The 17,449-nt window shown below is 44.2% G+C and overlaps 1 protein-coding gene and 2 non-coding genes across 4 annotated transcripts; all 3 read left to right on the forward strand.

Annotated features, from left to right (window-relative positions):
- Nucleotides 1-39: 39 nt before the first annotated feature.
- On the forward strand, nt 40-14,076 carry RPL13A (ribosomal protein L13a). 2 transcript variants are annotated; one of them, XM_073592181.1, is made up of 9 exons: nt 40-182; nt 5,002-5,154; nt 6,371-6,443; nt 7,072-7,137; nt 8,571-8,672; nt 12,854-12,939; nt 13,023-13,082; nt 13,180-13,302; nt 13,950-14,076. In XM_073592181.1, the coding sequence occupies exons 1-9, from the start codon at nt 168-170 to the stop codon at nt 14,034-14,036; spliced, it is 765 nt and encodes a 254-aa protein (XP_073448282.1). In that variant the 5' UTR covers nt 40-167; the 3' UTR covers nt 14,037-14,076. The 2 variants fall into 2 exon arrangements, with proteins under 2 accessions (XP_073448282.1, XP_073448283.1); XM_073592182.1 differs by lacking the exon at nt 40-182 and adding an exon at nt 609-627.
- Nucleotides 6,230-6,304, forward strand: LOC141104043 (small nucleolar RNA Z195/SNORD33/SNORD32 family). Its single transcript, XR_012235430.1, has one exon. It is a non-coding gene; the product is annotated as a small nucleolar RNA Z195/SNORD33/SNORD32 family (small nucleolar RNA).
- Nucleotides 6,495-6,575, forward strand: LOC141104042 (small nucleolar RNA Z195/SNORD33/SNORD32 family). Its single transcript, XR_012235429.1, has one exon. It is a non-coding gene; the product is annotated as a small nucleolar RNA Z195/SNORD33/SNORD32 family (small nucleolar RNA).
- Nucleotides 14,077-17,449: the final 3,373 nt, after the last annotated feature.

Raw genomic sequence — 17,449 nt, forward strand, 5'->3', positions numbered from 1 at the left:
TCATCCCGCTGCCACACACGTGGTGCAGAGCCCAGGACTATTCCCCGCCCCTCTCGCAGCCAGTGACAGCGCCATTGGGCGGAGCTCTGTCCTCACTTCCGCCCCTCTCTCTTCCTTAGGAAACCCCGTGGCCGAGCTCGAGTCTCTTTCTCGGCCGGCAGCACAAGATGGCGGACTCTAAGGTGAGGGGCTCCGGGCTGTGCGGCTCTTCTGGGCTGGCTGTGTCCTCCCGCCGTGCACTGAGCGGCACCGGGGCTGTGGCGGGAGCGGGGTACGTGTTGCTGGCTGGTCGGGGAGGAAACGTGAGTGGGGTAGAGGAGGAGGGGAGGCCGGGGCCTGCTGGTAGTAGGGCTCCCATGTGACGGGACGGCGTGTGTGAGCCCGGGGTGGGGGAGAGACCCGAATACTGACAGATCTGTGTGTGGGGGGGGATGGGACAGGCTGTGTGTATTAGTGGAGTGTGAGGGGGAAGTCAGGTGATATGGAGGGGGGTCAGACTAAGGGGATCCCCTCATACAGAGTCCTGGGAGCCCCTCACCTCCCCCCATGTCTGATCTCTGCCTGGCCAGCCTGAGAGGACATCCCATCCATGAGGACATCTAATCCTCCCCCCTAGAGAATAAAATGGTGGGTGTTGTAGTTTTGTCACCCAATATTTACACAGTGGCTTTACAGTTTTTTTTAGGGGGAAAAATACTAATATCCAAAGATTTTGTTAGACATCACATAACATAGGCAGACGGTACACTTTGATTATTGTACAGAAACATTGAGGCCGGGTTCCTCCATGTGATTCCAATGCGGGTTCCCCCATCACATCCCCCCCTCAGGAGGGTCACACTGCCCTCTGCGGACCCCTTAGGGTGTCCATATAAAATGAATGACCCCCCCACATCGGTTCATAGATCGCAGTGCCAACAGTGACATCAGACAGGAATCGCATGGATGTTAAAGTGGAGTTCCACTAAAATTTTTTTCTTTTTTGTCAGCAGCTACAAATACTGCAGCTGCTGACTATTAATAATCGGACACTTACCTGTCCAGGGTCCAGCGATGCCGGGGAATGAAGCCCCGCTCGTCTCCCCTCCTCTCTGTGGCACCAGCATTGTCACTGTGGCTTCACATCCAGGCACACACTGCGTGTGCGTGAGCCACACGGCGAGCTGTGACTGGCCAGGCAATCATCTGGGACCTGTGATGTGTCCCAGATGATTGCCAAGAGGGAGGGGGGAGAAGTCATCTCCCTTCCGGTGCCCCAGGAGGAAGTAAGAGCTGGAACCCTCAAAAGAGGATATCTGATTCCCACCCCCCCCAAAAAAATGACATGCCAAATGTAGCATGTCAGGGGGTCACCTTCCCTTAAAGCAGAAGTTCAATTTTTGGGTGGTACTCCGCTTTTAACACCCAATGTGATCCGATTCCAGTGTGGGGGGAAAAGGTCCCCGCAATGTGGGTTCAGCCATACATACTGACTGAATTCGCATCACATGTGATCTGCACAGCAATGTGGTGTGAATCGCATGTGATATCTGTGTTCTCAATATTATAATCCCGGGCACAAAGCCTATAAAATAAGGGACAATACACTTCCATGAATTTTAGTGCACACAAGTACAATATAATATCCAATTGTTGTGTAAAATATAACAGACCATGTTGCTGAGTAAATAGATACTGATAAGTCATGCTTTAAAATTGCGCACATTAAACTCTTGTACATCATCCATGGGCTTTATAAGCCTTTGCAGGTTACCATCTTATATTTGAACAGGTCTGGAGATAGAATTATTGCTCTGGATCTGATGTTTGCGGTGATTTGTTGACTTGTGTCAGCACAGCAGGACAGGGGCTCTTTACTTTTAATTTACTTTTTATTGATCAAATTTATTGCTATAACAAAATATTAACAAAATCCCTTATAATTGGCAGTGACACTCTTTACTGAGATGATCTGGGGTCTATAGACCCCGGATCTCTCCTCTACCCTTAACAGCATTGCATCAAACCAAGCTCAACCAAGCTTGATTTGCTGCTTTCCCAAGCCAAGTTTACATCCGGTGGGATTGACAAATACTTGTCGCTTCCAGTTTCTTAGATCTGCTGCCTGTAAAGGCAATCCAGCAGCTAATTAGCTTCTGGTATTGCTTTTACAATAGCTGAAAATAGATACCCATATGATAGCGATGGCTGCAGGCCAGGTATGACCACTTAAACCCCCCACAAATCGGTATGTTGCTGTGGTTGAAGTGGGTAAAGGAGTTTGGAGTTTTCAAAAAACAAACCATAATCCCTACTTTCCATCTGTCCCCAGCGGGCTCTAAGCCCGAAAACTGAGCGATTGCATGACTGCTGACCACTCAGTGACTGTCGGTCACCATTCTCTGCTCCTCCAACACTTCTCTGGAGCGCTGTGCTGGGGAGAGGGTGGGAGCGTCTGGCGTTGGCACTGAGCCAGCTGCTGATCAGGCATCTGGGTGGATCCTGACATTATTGTTGGGATCCTTCCAGATCCTGGAGTAATTCTGTCAGCTGACAGTGGGCTTTAGTCAGCTGTAGGCCGATTCTGGGTCACAGGAGGGCAAAAGTGCATGGAGACCAAGTAGAGAACTACGGCCAAAAAAGCTTTGTCCATACTTTTAAAATAAAAAAATAGTCCAATGTTGTATTCCATGAAGTGAATGTTCTCCCACATCCATTCTCCGCAATCGCCATCTTTGAGATCTCTGTGCAGATGATGCCACAAGACTTTAGCTGGTCTGCTGGACCTGGTAGTGATTCCTGTAGTATACTCGCTCATCTCTGGCAGACACCCTGCAGGGGGTGGTGTGCATGTGACGTCTCTCAAACAGCACCTTGGGTGGCTGCATCTCGTGTCCCAGGAGGCAGTTTATGGGATATTCTGCATACATACAACTAGGGGGTGATGGTACCGGTTTGTTCCCCTGACAACCCATTCTGAACCTCCCAGCACCATCGCACCTGGGATTGTCTCTTGTTCCAGGAGACTGCAGAGCCGCTCATGTACTGACATGTCCCACACATCCACAATAGGGGGCCACCTGTTAGATATCAGAAAATGACAGCCAGCTCCCAAAACAAAGATGGTGTCACTGAAGATTGGTAGCCCTGAGAACAATCAGCTGCATAGAACACAGCGCTGGACTAATAGTGTCTGAGATGACTTCTGGCTCAACTGGCACTATTGCCCAGATACTTGATTTTTCCAGACTGCTAGAAAAATGAAATGTAATTAGTGGGGACAATCTTTTGTAAATGCTTAATAACCCCCCTGCTGGCTGTAAAGGAGCCACTATTGGAGGTGTAAATTTAAGAGAAAAAATTGAAACTGGTATTTGTCTGCGTGCCTGAGCCCTAATTATGTAAACTTGTGCCAGGTATGGTGGACAAAGTCTGCCAAAATATTTTCCATCCAGGTATTGTCCTCTAATCAAGTCATAAATGGGTAATGAGGTTGTCATAACAATGTGCTCCCTACTAGAGTGCAGCTCTTTATATGCCATTCATTGGTTGTTTCTCATTTTTAAAGTTTGTAAAGGTGTTCATCTGTTAAAGTGTAACATTTTCTATGTTCCAGCTGTGAGTTGTTATAATTCTTCCCGTCTGTCTTTCTGCCATCTGTCGCCTTCACTTCTGGCCCACAGACCCAATGAGAAGTCGGGTGGAATCCCTACAGCGTCCCCTCTCAGCCTTTTTAACCCAGAGGAACCCCTGGAATCATTTTAGCTGGGATTCCTGAAGTTTAAAGTGATTGTAAAGCTCTACTTTTTTTGCTCATTAAAATATCATACTTGCCTGATCTGTGCAGTGGTGTTGCACAGAGCAGCCCCAATCCTCTTCTGAGGTCCCTTGCCAGGGCTCCTGGCTCCCCCCACTGAGTGCCCCCGTGGAAGCGGCTTCCTATGCGGGACACCAGTACATGCTCAATCTCAGACACTGCCTGGTTTGGCCCCATCCCTGCTGTTTGCTAACAGGTTTTGAATGGCAGCGAACAGCTGTTGCATGTGTACACAGCGCTGGATCCAGATCAGCAATGGTCACAAATACACCCCATCTCCCCAGCAAGGGCAGAGACAAATATCGGATTGGGGTTATGGTTCCTATCTCTAGGGCATTTTGACTATACATATGTTAACCCATATGCCACTTTCTCAAGCTACATTCAGTAATTTCTTTTTTGACCAGGTGATGTCCATAAGGTTATTATTGCTGCTCATGGGCTGTGGTAGTTGCAGGAAAGAAATTAGTGTGATTCTCCCATCAACACAGACAGTTCTGAGAGAATTCCTCCTGCCGAGACATTGTGTTCTTGGAGAAGATGGCTACAGCAGCTTCTAGTGATAATCGCAAGTATATACCACAGACTGATTTTATTGGTCAGCTTGGTACTTTCAGCCTGCCCATACAGTTTGCATCTTGGCCAGTTCCTGATGGACCAGCTGAGATTCAAACCGTCTGGCCAAAACAGTGCGGTTTGCTCTTTTGGGATAGACAGATTTTGTAAGTCAACAAGCCCCCGTTTCAGTCTAACCAATGTCTGTTACCCTGCAGAGAGCTTTGTTGGGTGGCTGTCACAGAAAAGCTGTGATTTTAGTCAGGCTTTACCAGATCAATGCTGTGAGGGGGAAGATGGTGGCACCCACTGGGGATATAACTGGATCTGGAGGGGCAGAATGATGCAGATTTTGAATGATGTGAATTTATAAGATTTAGGCCTCATTCACACAGTGCATCTGAAATGGCCCCTCTGATCACAAACACTCCTGGCAGAAAAATTGGGCTTTGAAAAACATGTTAAAAGCTGCTCATAGTGCTTGAACCGGGAGGGAATGCTCAAAGTCAAAAGATGCATTTAAAAAAAAAAAATTTTTTTTTGAGCTCTTATAATACATGTTTTCTGTGGTTTCTGTAAACATTAGCAAAGATTTCTGTTGCTGGTAATTGAGAATGAATGCATTCCTTTTTTTTCCCCCCTGCATTTAGGCCAAGGCTAAGGCTCCACCAAATGCCAAGGCTGCGCCAAAGGGCAAAGGAAATGCCCCGGCAAAGATCAAAAAGCTACCTTCAGAACTAACCAAGGGAGGTCTTCCAGGATTCTACAAAAACTTGGGTGGTGGATTTAAAGCTTCAAGTCATGTAAGTTGTACATTTGTTTGCTAATTAAAGTGGAAGTTCAGCCAAAACCTACTCTTGCCGCATTCTAAACCTAGTGTATCGATCCCTGTAAAGAAGAAAAAAAAATCGATAAACCTACCTTTTCTGAAGCTGATCTGGTCCAGTCTCCAGCAGTAGCTACTGTGTAGAAATCTGACAAGGACCGGGAAGTGATGTCACCCATAGACTTACTATGGGGCTTCTGTTTTCTGCCTCTTCTGCACACTCCCATACACCGAAGCGACCGCTCAGCATGGGACCGGACCGGCTGCAGAATAGGCAAGTATATGGCCCTCTTTACAGGGCTAGATAGACTTGACTTAGAATGTGGTTGGAGATTAGGTTTGATGCACTTTTTTTTTTTTTTTTTTAGCTGAACTTCTGCTTTAAGCCTGTGAAGATTCTTCTTTATCCTGGTATATCTGCTAGTGTTTAAAGCATTACTTTAGGGCTCGTTTACACTGCAATCCCGGTGTTCAGTGGGTGGTTCCCCCATGCACATTTGCATGCATTTGTTGTGCTTTTTACTTTTAGAGTTGCATTTAGGCCCCTTTCACACGAGGCGGACTCCGTTTCTACGGAGCCCGCCTCGGTCCGCTGGCTCAGCGGGAGATCTGTCCATTGATCTCCGCTGAGCCGGCGGATGACAGGTCCCTCTCTTCTCACTGAGCGGGGAGGGGCTTGTCAGGCGCCGCTGCCGCCTATGGAGGGATCAGATGGACCGTTTTCATCAGATCTCATCTGATCCGCCAGCGACGGACCTGGACGTAGGGCCATCCGTCTGCTTTTAGCGGATCGGATGGGGTCGGATGTCAGCGGACATGTCTCCGCTGATATCCGACGCTCCATAGACTAACATGGAGCGCCCGTTCAGGTCCACTGTCAAAACTGACAGGCGGACCTGAACGGTCCGATCGTGTGAAAGGGGCTTTACATGAGGATGCAGTGTGAACAAATTCAGCATGCTTTATTTAATCATGTGAAAGCACTGCAGGACTGATGAAATACATTTTTCTTCATACATGTTCAGGTGTAAACGAGCCCTCACTAAAAACTGTCTGTCAATGATGATCCTTGTGTTTGAGTTTCACTGCTATGAAATCATTTCACATGCACTACCATCTGAGACAGCGGACTAGAATAGGGCTGTAATCGTGCTACACTTTGTACCCAGTGTGACGGCTTCTCTTTATTACAGGTTCTGGTCCTGGATGGCAGAGGACATCTTCTTGGTCGTCTCGCCGCCATTGTTGCTAAGCAAGTTTTGCTTGGTAGGTACTGAAACCATTCATTTGTGGGGTTTTTTTTGTTTTCGACTTGTCATGGTCATTGATGATTGTAAAAGTCTTGTTTGAGTTTCACGGCCATGAGATAACTTTACATGCACTACCATCTGAGACCAACTGCCCATGGTGCCATAAGAAAATTAAAAGCTGGACTTCAGGCTGAATACACAGAACAGATTCATACCAGGATGTTTTACCTGGCACAGAATTTGTATTTCTGTTCATCCAGTTCTGAGATTTACATAGCTCTGACATGCTACACAGCCTTATACGGGAGAATAAAAGTCTTGATCTGCTGTAGTAATAATTATGACTATTCCCCCCTCACCCTGAGACAGGACAGTGAAAAGAGAAGCTGTAAACTCCTGTCTCTCCACTGATCAGCTTTTTTTTCTTGCAATGTAGCAGTAAAGATTGCCCCTAGTACTGCTGTATAGGGACTGAGGCGCTGATATCAAAAATTGGGTACTAAAACTGCATGTATATATTCATGAGAAAAACAGCCACTTTAATTATCTGTCTGCAGTTCAGCTTTTATAAAATGGCAGTGGGCTAAAAAAATTCCCTTTTTGTTTGTTCTTCAAAGTATAAATTTATTTTTAATTTTTCTTAGGACGTAAAGTGGTGGTTGTGAGATGTGAAGGTATCAACATTTCTGGCAACTTTTACCGCAACAAACGTAAGTAGCATGGATATTGTGCATAGCAAGATGCTAAATTCAATATTTTCTACTTTCTTCTATAAAACCTATCCTATTAGTCTTCAAAATTGTTGGCCGTAATGTATTCTGCATGTATTTGATAAAAAAAATTGCAATAAGTGTACATTGATTTGTGAAAGTTGGTGTCCAACTTATAGTGTATATACTCTTAGATTGTAAGCTCTACGGAGCAGGGCCCTCTGATTCCTACTGTATTGTGTTTGTACTGTCTACTCTCAAGTTGTAAAGCGCTACGTAAACTGTTGGTGCTATATAAATCCTGAAGAATAAGAATAATAATCTGGAATATTTTTATTTACTACTGACTATCAGTGACTTGGTGGGACTGCAGGCATCCTGTCGCTGGGGTGGGGGATGGGAACTAACTACTGCTGACCTCTACAGTGGCACTAACAGTGATCAGTGCTAATACTATACTGTCACTGTACTAATGACACTTGCTTGGCAGGGGTTAAGATCTAGGGCGATCAAGGGGTTAATTGTGTTTTAAGCAATGTGCCAGTTTTTACTCACTGCTTTGCAGGAAGAAGTAAAACGGCACATCGCTGCTGTATGAAGAGAGCCCTGTGCTGTTTGGCACAGCGAATGACAGAGCTCTGTTGGTAATGGGTGGGTGCTGGCTATAAATCATTGTCAAGGACCCATTGATAGGCTTGTGCTGTAGTGACTGGCAGCACAGTCTTTGGGTCTGCGTGAGTGGATTCTGATGATGTGCAGGTACGTGATTGTAGGAGCTGGCCTGCTGTAGTAAATGTACTGCGGTGGGGTTGGTAAGTGGTTAAAAAAACAAATCTTGTTCCATTTGTTTTATGTGCTACCTACCTGTTTACTTTGTCCTATCACCTTTTGTAGTTTGGGGTGTGTTTTCTCCTTTCCAAAAAGCGTGACCAAAGGCAAGCTTGATGGAACGGACTACCCTAGAATAGCTGGCAAAAGTAAACTGCCCTTGGGCTTAGTTCACATTGGTGCGATGCAGGAAACCCTGCGATTCCTGTGTGGGTGCATCTAAGGACCTCTGTGGGTGTCAGTGTAAAGTTAATGACTCCACCAAATCGGATCGCAGTGCAAACTGAAATGGTACAGGAATCGGATCGCATGGGTGTGAACACTCATGCGGTCTGATTCTAGCGTGGCCCAAAAAGGTCCTGCACCATTTTGGTGCAAATGCGATTTCAGCCAGTTTGGCTGAATTCATATTGCATCTGATGTGCACAGCAATGTGGTGTGACTGGCATCGCACAAGTGTGAACCCAGTCTTATTGTCTTTGTCCTTCAAGTTGGTGGTTTTCATTTTAAATGAGATCAAAACAAAGCTTTCGACAGACATATTATTTTTTTTTTTTTTTTGCATAAAAACATGCACTTATTTTCATGTCTGTTTTCTCTTGTAGTGAAATACCTTGCCTTCCTGCGTAAACGTATGAACACAAACCCTTCCCGTGGGCCATACCACTTCAGAGCACCTAGCCGCATCTTCTGGAGGACTGTAAGAGGTAACAGTATTCATGCCTTTGTAGTTTAGTTTGTTTAAGGAACCTGGTCTGAATACCTCACTAGCAGTTTGTATCTTTAAAGGGTAACTCCACTTTCTGTAAAATGCAATATGGCTACCTGGAGATGTTCTGTACACAGAATGTGTACATAACGCCTCCCAGTAACTTTTTTTTTTTTTTTTTTTTTTTCCTGCTTGTGTGATTGGCTCACTGATTGTTCCAGAGGTCTTCACTAAGATGCAAGTCAAATTTCGGTGGTTCCTTATAGCGGAAGTAAACTCATAAATTAAACCGCGGGAATGCTAACTGCACATTGGCTTTGCTCTCAACCAAACTGTCAAACCACCCAATGGCTGGTGTCATAACGGATCACATGTGCAGCACCATGGCAGTTGAAAATTAGATGGAGGTAAAGATGGCAGCTTCCCAGGCTGAAAACAATGGGAGGGTTTACTTCCACTTTAAGCAGTGAGCAATTTCTTCCCTCAGATAGTGTATTCAAAAAGTAATTCAGCACTTCACTTTTTCCACATTTTGTTGGTCTTGGATTGGACTAAATTGGTTAAATTAATTTTCCTCAAAATTCTACAAACCAAAACCCCATAATGACAACATGAAAGAAGTTTGAAATCTTTGCAAATTTATTAAAAATAAGAATCCCACATACAGAAGTATTCGCAGCCTTTGCTCAATACTTTGTTGAAGCACCAATTACAGCCTCAAGTCTTTTTGAGTATGCTACAAGCTTGGCACACCTATTTTTGGGCAGTTTCTCCCATTCTTCTTTTGCAGGACCTCTCAAACTCCATTGGGTTGAATGGGGAGTGTCTGCACAGCTATTTTCAGATCTCTCAAGAGATGTTCAATCGGGTTCAAGTCTTGGCTCTGGCTGGGCCGCTCAACAACATTCAGAGTTGTCCTGTAGCCACGCCTTTTTATTTTGGCTGTGTGCTTAGGGTCGTTGTCCTGTTGGAAGATGAACCTTCGCCTCATTTTGAGGTCCAGAGCGCTCTAGTCAGGATCGAGGGAAAAATGAATACAGCAATGCAGACATCCTTGATGAAAACCTGCTCCAGTCTCCTAGTTTCTACTGCTGAAAACATCCCCATAGCATGATGCTGCCACCGCCATGCTTCAGTGTAGTCATGGTATTGGTCAGGTGATGAGCGGTGCCTGGTTTCCTCCCAACATGATGCTTGTCATTCAGGCCAAAGAGTTCAGTCTTTTTTTATCAGCCCAGAGAATTTGGTTTCTCATGGTCAGTCCTTCAGCTGCCTTTTTGGCAAACACCAGGTGGGCTGACTTGTGCCTTTTACGGAGGAGTGGCCTCCGTCTGGCAACTCTACCATACAGGCCTGATTGGTGAAGTGCTGTAGAGATGGTGGTTCTTCTGGAAGGTTCTCTTCGCTGCACAGAGAAACGCTGTAGCTGTCAGAGTGACTATCGGGTTATTTGCCACCTCTCTGACTAAGGCCCTTCTCCCCTTTCGCTTAGTTTTGGCCGTGTGGCCTGCTCCAGGAAGAGTTCTGGTGGTTCCAAACTATATACAGATGATGGAGACCACTCTGATCATTGGGACCTTCAATGCTGCAGAAATTTTCCGAGGTCTAAAGACTTTTCCTTGGCCTTCATGGCTTGGTTTGTGCTCTGACATGCACTGTTAACTTTGGGACCTGATATAGACAGGTGTGTGCCTTTCCAAATCATGTCCAATCAACTGAATTTACCACAGGTGGACTCCAAGTTGTATAAACATCTCAAGGATGATCAGCGGAAACGGGATGCACCTGAGCAACCTATTTTGAGCGTCATGGCAAAGGCTGTGAGTACTTTTTCTTAAAAAAAAAAAAAAAAAAAAAAATTTGCAAAGATTTCAAACAAACTTATGCGAAAAGGGGGGGAGGCTGGGGCTTAAAATGAGACACAGGGAAGTCTATCTCCTGAAATGTAAATGAGCTGCAGGGTGGGACTTTAAAGGACGCATGTTCAACGTGGCCAGAAAATGAGTCACTAATAAAAATGTATTATCTGGACAGTAAAGTCTCGTATATTGAATACAGCAATTGATAAAATAGATCATAGCATAAATGTACACTGCACAATGTGGCATAAAATATCATTCATGTTTATGTGACTCAGTGGTAAAATATTCCAACTGAGCTAAAATCAGTCAGACACAAGATGCATTCCAGATATACCCAACATGTGTTGTGGCTAAAAACCACTTCCTCAGGGGCGGGTGCACATAAATAGAGATATAAATAAGCCAGTATAATAAAGCGCACACAGGGAAAATGAATATAATATGGAAGACAGTAATAAATTATCCCCACATATACTCGCATAAGAACGAAGCCTGGAACCTGCAAGACCCAAACCTGAAGGCTGCCTATAGTGTCCATACCGGGATCTGTGGTAGATTGGACCCACCAGGGAGTCAAGCACACAGTCCCACAACTGATGTACAGGGGGGAGAAAGGGGTTGGAAAAAACACAATTGGTAAGTTATTTGGGCTCCGTTTCTGTAAAGTTAAAAAAATATGTAAATACTATTAATAAAAAGCAGAGAAAAGGAATTGAGCCCAACCCCCCCAAAATACTAGACCTATGAATAAAGGAAAATTACCTATTGACAGGACAGGGAAAACCAAAATCCAATAACGGGTACAAGGTGAGAGGGGCTGCCGTACGGACTGACTAACACCAAATGGAGATGTTATGAGCTTGAACTACAAAGGAGGCCCTTATTGTACCTAACTTGTTTCACATTGTGGTTGTGGGGGTATTTATAGAATTTTGAGGAAAATAATGAATTCTATCCTTTTCGGAATTAAAGGGGTTGTAAAGGTAAAAGTTTTTTCACCTTAATGCATTCTATGCATTAAGGTGAAAAAACTTCTGACAGAACCGCCGCCCCCAGCCCCCCCGTTTTACTTACCTGACGCCTCGAAAGTCAGCTTCGCGTTCCCGACATCTGTTCCTCCGCTCACCCTGGCCGCTGATTGGCTGCAGTGGATGGATTGAAAGCAGCGCAGCCATTGGCTCGCGCTGCTGTCAATCACATCCGATGACGCGGCGCGCCGGGGGGCGGGGCCGAGTGATACAGCGAGCGGCTATAGCCGCCGGCTGTATCACGGGAGCGCGCCCGCAAGCACTCACCACCGTGCGAGAGAGCTCGCATGAAGGTGGTAAATGCTTGCGGGGAGGAGCTGAGACAGCCGCCGAGGGACCCCAGAAGACCAGGTTCGGGGCCACTCTGTGCAGAACGAGCTGCACAGTGAAGGTAAGTATGACATGTTTGTTATTTTTAAAAAAAAAAAAAAACACCTTTACAACCCCTTTAAGGCTGTAACATGACAATGTGGAAAAAGTGAAGTGCTGTGAATACTTAATGGATATACTGTAAATAACCCATAAGGATGGTCTTTTAGCGATCTGTAGGGAGGTTTTGTCCAAGTTAACACAACTATAAGGGGTATAATTGCCATTGACTGTCATGCTAATGTGCTATAAGTTTTTGTTAGGGTTTTATGAGACGGGGGGGGGGGGGCGGCTGAGTTACAGAATAAATTAGACCTATGGTTATAGGTGACAAAGGGGTTGTAAAGGTTCGTGGCACGTGGCAGACAGTGACCCCCCCGTTTTACTTACCTGAACCCCTTCATCTTTTTGCTGGGGACGTGGTGTGTGTGTGTGTGTGTGTGTGTGTGTCTCTCTCTCTCTCTCGATTGGATAGATTGATAGCAGCGCAGCCACTGGATCCCGCTGCTGTCAATCAAATCCAATGACTGGGGGGCAGGGTTGAGTTCTGCATTCGGCCTCTATGGATGCCCAATGCTGGACTCAAGAGCGTGCCTGCGAGGTAACCCCCTTGGGGGAGGGGGTTATCGGATGCAGGGAGGAGCTGCTGGAACCCCAGAAGAGCAGGTTCGGGGCCACTCTGTGCAAAACGAGCTGCATAGTGGAGGTAAGTATGGCATGTTTAAAAAAAAAAAAAAAAAAGCCTTTAAAAAAAAAAAAAAAAAAAAAAGGCCTTTACAGTCACTAAGTGTTAATCATGATGTTTTACTTTTAGTGCTCAGAATATAAGTGTTGCATTGTAATTTTTGCATAAATGTATTCTGGGAATACAGCATGGCGGCATACTGATGGGTACTGCTGTTTACCTCATTTTTGCACAGGTATGCTGCCACATAAGACTAAGCGAGGACAGGCTGCTCTGGAGCGACTGAAGGTCTTTGATGGTATCCCACCTCCTTACGATAAGGTGACTAAGATGTTAAACCTTGTAATGTGACTACATAACTCGCGGCTCTTGCTGAAATACATTGACACAAATTTCTCTAACAGAGGAAGCGTATGGTGGTCCCTGCTGCCCTGAAGATCGTGCGCTTGAAGCCAACACGCAAGGTACTTGATTATAGTTGGAATAGACCTCCAGAATAATGTATGGTGTCTCATTTCTTAGAATGGCAAGTCTAAGCGTATGTTTTGAATCTGTTTGTAGTTTGCTCTCCTTGGCCGCCTTGCCCATGAGGTTGGCTGGAAGTACCAGGCAATCACTGCCACCCTGGAGGAGAAGAGGAAAGCAAAGGCCAAGCTGCACTATAACAAAAAGAAGCACGTCATGGTAAGCTGAAAGTTTTTGTATTTGGATGTTAAATGGAGAACTAGCAGTAATACGTTTTCTGTTCACTTGGTGTTTAGGACTAAATTTTAGGTCCAATTTGGAGCTCTAAAAAATACTGTAAATCTTCAGAGCTGTAAAAATGCAGCCAAAGTAAATCATATAAACTAGCACCTCCCCGACTCTTCACTGAATATCTGCAGGAATTCAGCAACCATGATGAAGAGATACTTTCTTCTTGTATGATATTGAATTCTGGGTTAAATTGGTACTAAAGGCTTTTTTTTTTTTTTTTTTTTTTTTTTTTTTTTTCTGAATCCATTGCTAGTAAAAAGTGTAACATGCCCCAGTACATGTAGATAGGCCAGTGTGGCCAAACACTTATAAAGCACCTCCCATTTAGGAAGTGCTGTGTCCTGAGGAGGAGCGGGCACATTGGAAAAGTGGCTTGCAGATTTATGCAGTGTGAGGCAGTAGTATACACATGCAGGGTGGACTCAAACACAGTAAGGGGCTGCTGGAGCTGTGGATAACACTGTGAGGATAAACAGAATTGGGAGGAAGGAAGCAGTTTTGTAGGGGAAATCTTTTCTGGCAAATGTAGTTTCTGGAACATTGTTGCAAATCATTTTTTTTCCTTTTTTCTGTAGAAACTGAAGAAGCAAGCAGAGAAGAATGTTGAAAGTAAAATTGCAAGGTACACAGATGTCCTGAAGAAATATGGTATCCTCGCTTAAACATGCCCACACGTCTGGAATAAAATATTTGGAAAAAGTGCTTGTTTTGAGTGGAGTAACTTTTTTTTTTTTTTTTTGTGTAAATTTGATCTTTTGAGGATTTAGTGTTTCACTTGTTTACAGCCATGTGTCTTGTTTAAATCCTTGTTTGACACACTGCCCTGTATTTGTAACAGCAACACAAGGGCATTGTACATAACTATAGTTATGCAGCCTTGCGTGGTAGAAAGATGTGGCAATTTGTGTGTAGCATTACTAAAACTCAGATACATAGTGATGTTACAGGAGCATCTGAACTAAAATGGCAAGTGCTGGTAAATGTTGTGTTGAGGCTAGAGTAATAACATTGCTCCCGATGGGGATGGACTAGTGAATGCTGATTAAAGCAGGCCTTCACCCCCTAGATCAGTGATGGCAAACCTTGGCACCCCAGATGTTTTGGAACTACATTTCCCACAATGCTCTACTACACGAGCAACATGGGGAAATTTCCAAAACATCTGGGGTGCCAAGGTTTGCCATCGCTGCCCAAGATCTAAGGCTCTGCACTGCTATCCCTCCCATATAAATTGGCATTTTTTTGGGCTCTGCTTTTTTTTTTTTTTTTTTTTTTTTTTTTTTTTTTCTTCCTCTGCCCACTCATTTTCATTTAGGTGAGAATGTGTCCCTGGTGCCTCAGCCCCCTGGGATTCCACATCACAAATCCCAGGAGGCTGCAGGTGTAGGGACTAACAGTGAATGGTGGGTGAATCTGCAGTCCTCATTGGAGGCATGTCACCTGAATCAAGACCGCCAACTTCCAGTCACTAAGCAGGGCCAAAATGGTGGCACAGGACTTGGGGTTGTATCTGATCAATGTCTAGCAGTAGGATAATGTTTGATCTTTTTTTTTTAGCTCGTTGCGCATCATGCAGTTTTGTCTCGGATTCAGATGCGTAAAATGTCCAGAAGTTCCGAGGAGCAACTGAAGTTGACAGCATTACTTGATGCTAAGCAGCTGCACAGGCAAACAAAATTGATATACTTGAAGTGGTAAACTATTGGAAACTGTTTAAGCCAGGCCAGAGCTGGTGCACATTTCTTTTCTGCAATCACAGGTTGTAGGAAAGAAATTGGCACTATTCCCTCAACAGACAATGTTGACCAGAGAATCCCTCCTGCTGAGCCATTGACGTCTCCTGGCGCGGGAAGCTGCCCTCGTCGGGCGAAGACTGATTATTGCTAGCGGCTATAGCGGCCACTTGTGATTGCAAGAGAATCCGGCAGGCTGATTGTACATGCATTTTATAAATGTAAAGTATAATCCATGCAAATTACCAATATCTACTAACCAGGCAAAGACTGCTGCTGACACCCTAAAAGTGTTGTCCGCTCAACTTCGCAAACTTTTATGAAAAATATAAGTGCAATCCCCATAATGTATTTTATGGTTATATTATAACTTATGATTTTGTGTTTCAAACGTTATCCTACCCGGGATGTCTACTAGACTCTTGTTTGGACAGATTTAAGTGAGTTCTTCCTAAGAAGAATTACAGGCCTACAATATAAAAAATTTCTATGCAAAACAATGTACCGCTTTAACATTCAAAAAAATCTGACATGCCGCCAGGGAGGTTAAACATCCAATGTATTTGGTGCCCACCGCCTCCAGTTAAAATGCCTGCTCACCTCCAAGGTATATGATGACCCCAACATTCACAAAGGCCTCAGTGAACTCCACCCAGGATGGTACTGGAACACTCCTCAAATGGCATCCCCGAATCATGCTACTTCACTTCTTGAATCTCAAACATATATAACACACCAAAAAAATAGATGGAGAAACCATAGTGCTCTCTGCTAAAAATGTATTTAAATTGGATCAAGGGATTAAAAACACATGCATGTATTCTGCTCACCATGCTGATACTAAGGTGAATAGTGATGTCACAGGTAAGGCTGCCTCCCACCCATACGAGGGCCCCCCCCCCCCATTGGTTTCTTTAGCAGGTAACCTGATTGTTAAATTACTCACAGATAACTTTTCATCACCCTGGAGCTGATCGTTAGCTGAGTCTTTGCCATTTTTGCTATTCTATCTATTTGAATGGTAGTTTTCTATCTTCTTCCACATCTTTCTGGTTTCCATTTTAAAGCATTTGAGATCCTTTTTAGCTGAGCAGCCTATCAGTTTCTGCACTTTAAAAAAAAAAAAATTTTTAATATATGGTACCCCCTCAACTTTTTTTTTTTTTTTTTTTTTGTAAGTCCTTTTATTAGCAAGAATCTACTGGCACCTCTTGAGGCAAGGGACCCAAACCCTGTATATTGCCACAGAGAAACCAGACTCGATGACAGAATTTTGCAAGACAAAAAATTCACATGGTGAACCGGATGAGGAAAGCAACCATGAGACAACTAGGGCTGCAACTAACAATAATTTTCATAATCGATTAGTTGGTCGATTTTTTTTTTTTTTTTTTTTTTTTTTTTTTTGTTTTGATCAGGTAATAACTGTAGAAAAGTTGGTGTATACATGTGTTAATATGTGAAGTATAAAAAAAAAAAACTTCCTAAATATTTATATGCAGTGATTAAATAACCAGCTATATGGTTAGAAAGCAAAATCTCTAATCCACTCTGAGAATAACAGACAGAAGAGTTCTGTGTATACTACTAGGTTAAATCTGGTAAAAATATCGGACTCTTGAGATCAAATTTTTTCATTATACCACTGCCCGGCCTATAGCAAAATAATGGCCGGGCGGTGGTTTAGTTATCCTGACTGGGTATCATGACGTCAAGCAGGATAACTGCCAGTGTGCGCCTATGAGGGTGACACACCGATCTTGGTAAAGAACCTCTTTACCACGTGATCAACCGTGTCCAATCGCAATGTAAACAGGAAGAGCCGTTGATTGGCTTTTCCTCACTCGTGTCTGACAGATGCGAGTAGAGGAGAGCTGATCGGTGGCTCTCCTGCCGGGGGGGTCTGTGCTGATTGTTTATCAGCGCAGCCCCCCCCCCCCCCCCCCCGCAGGTATTCCCATCCAAGACCACCAGGGATGCCCACAAAGGTACCCCAAAAGGTATGCCACCCTGAACCACCAGGGAGATGCCAATGAGTGCTGCATATCGGTGCCACCTCATCTGTGCTGCCTTATCATTGAAGGAGAAAACATATTTATTTACAAGATTTTATAACAAATAAAATTTGGTCTTTTTTCTTTTTTTTTCTTTAATTTGTTTAGCAAAAAACAAACAAACCCAGAAGTGATCAAATACCGTCAAAAGAAAGCTCTATTTGTGGGAACAAAATGATAAAAATGTTTTTTTTGTAAAATGTGTAGCATGACTGCGCAATTATCATTTAGACAGCGCTGAAAATTTGCTTGGGTAGGAAGGGAGTTAAGTGCCTGGTATTGAAGTTG

The sequence above is a fragment of the Aquarana catesbeiana genome, linkage group LG07 (assembly GCF_042186555.1).
Source record: "Aquarana catesbeiana isolate 2022-GZ linkage group LG07, ASM4218655v1, whole genome shotgun sequence".
Classification (NCBI taxonomy): Eukaryota; Metazoa; Chordata; class Amphibia; order Anura; family Ranidae; genus Aquarana; species Aquarana catesbeiana.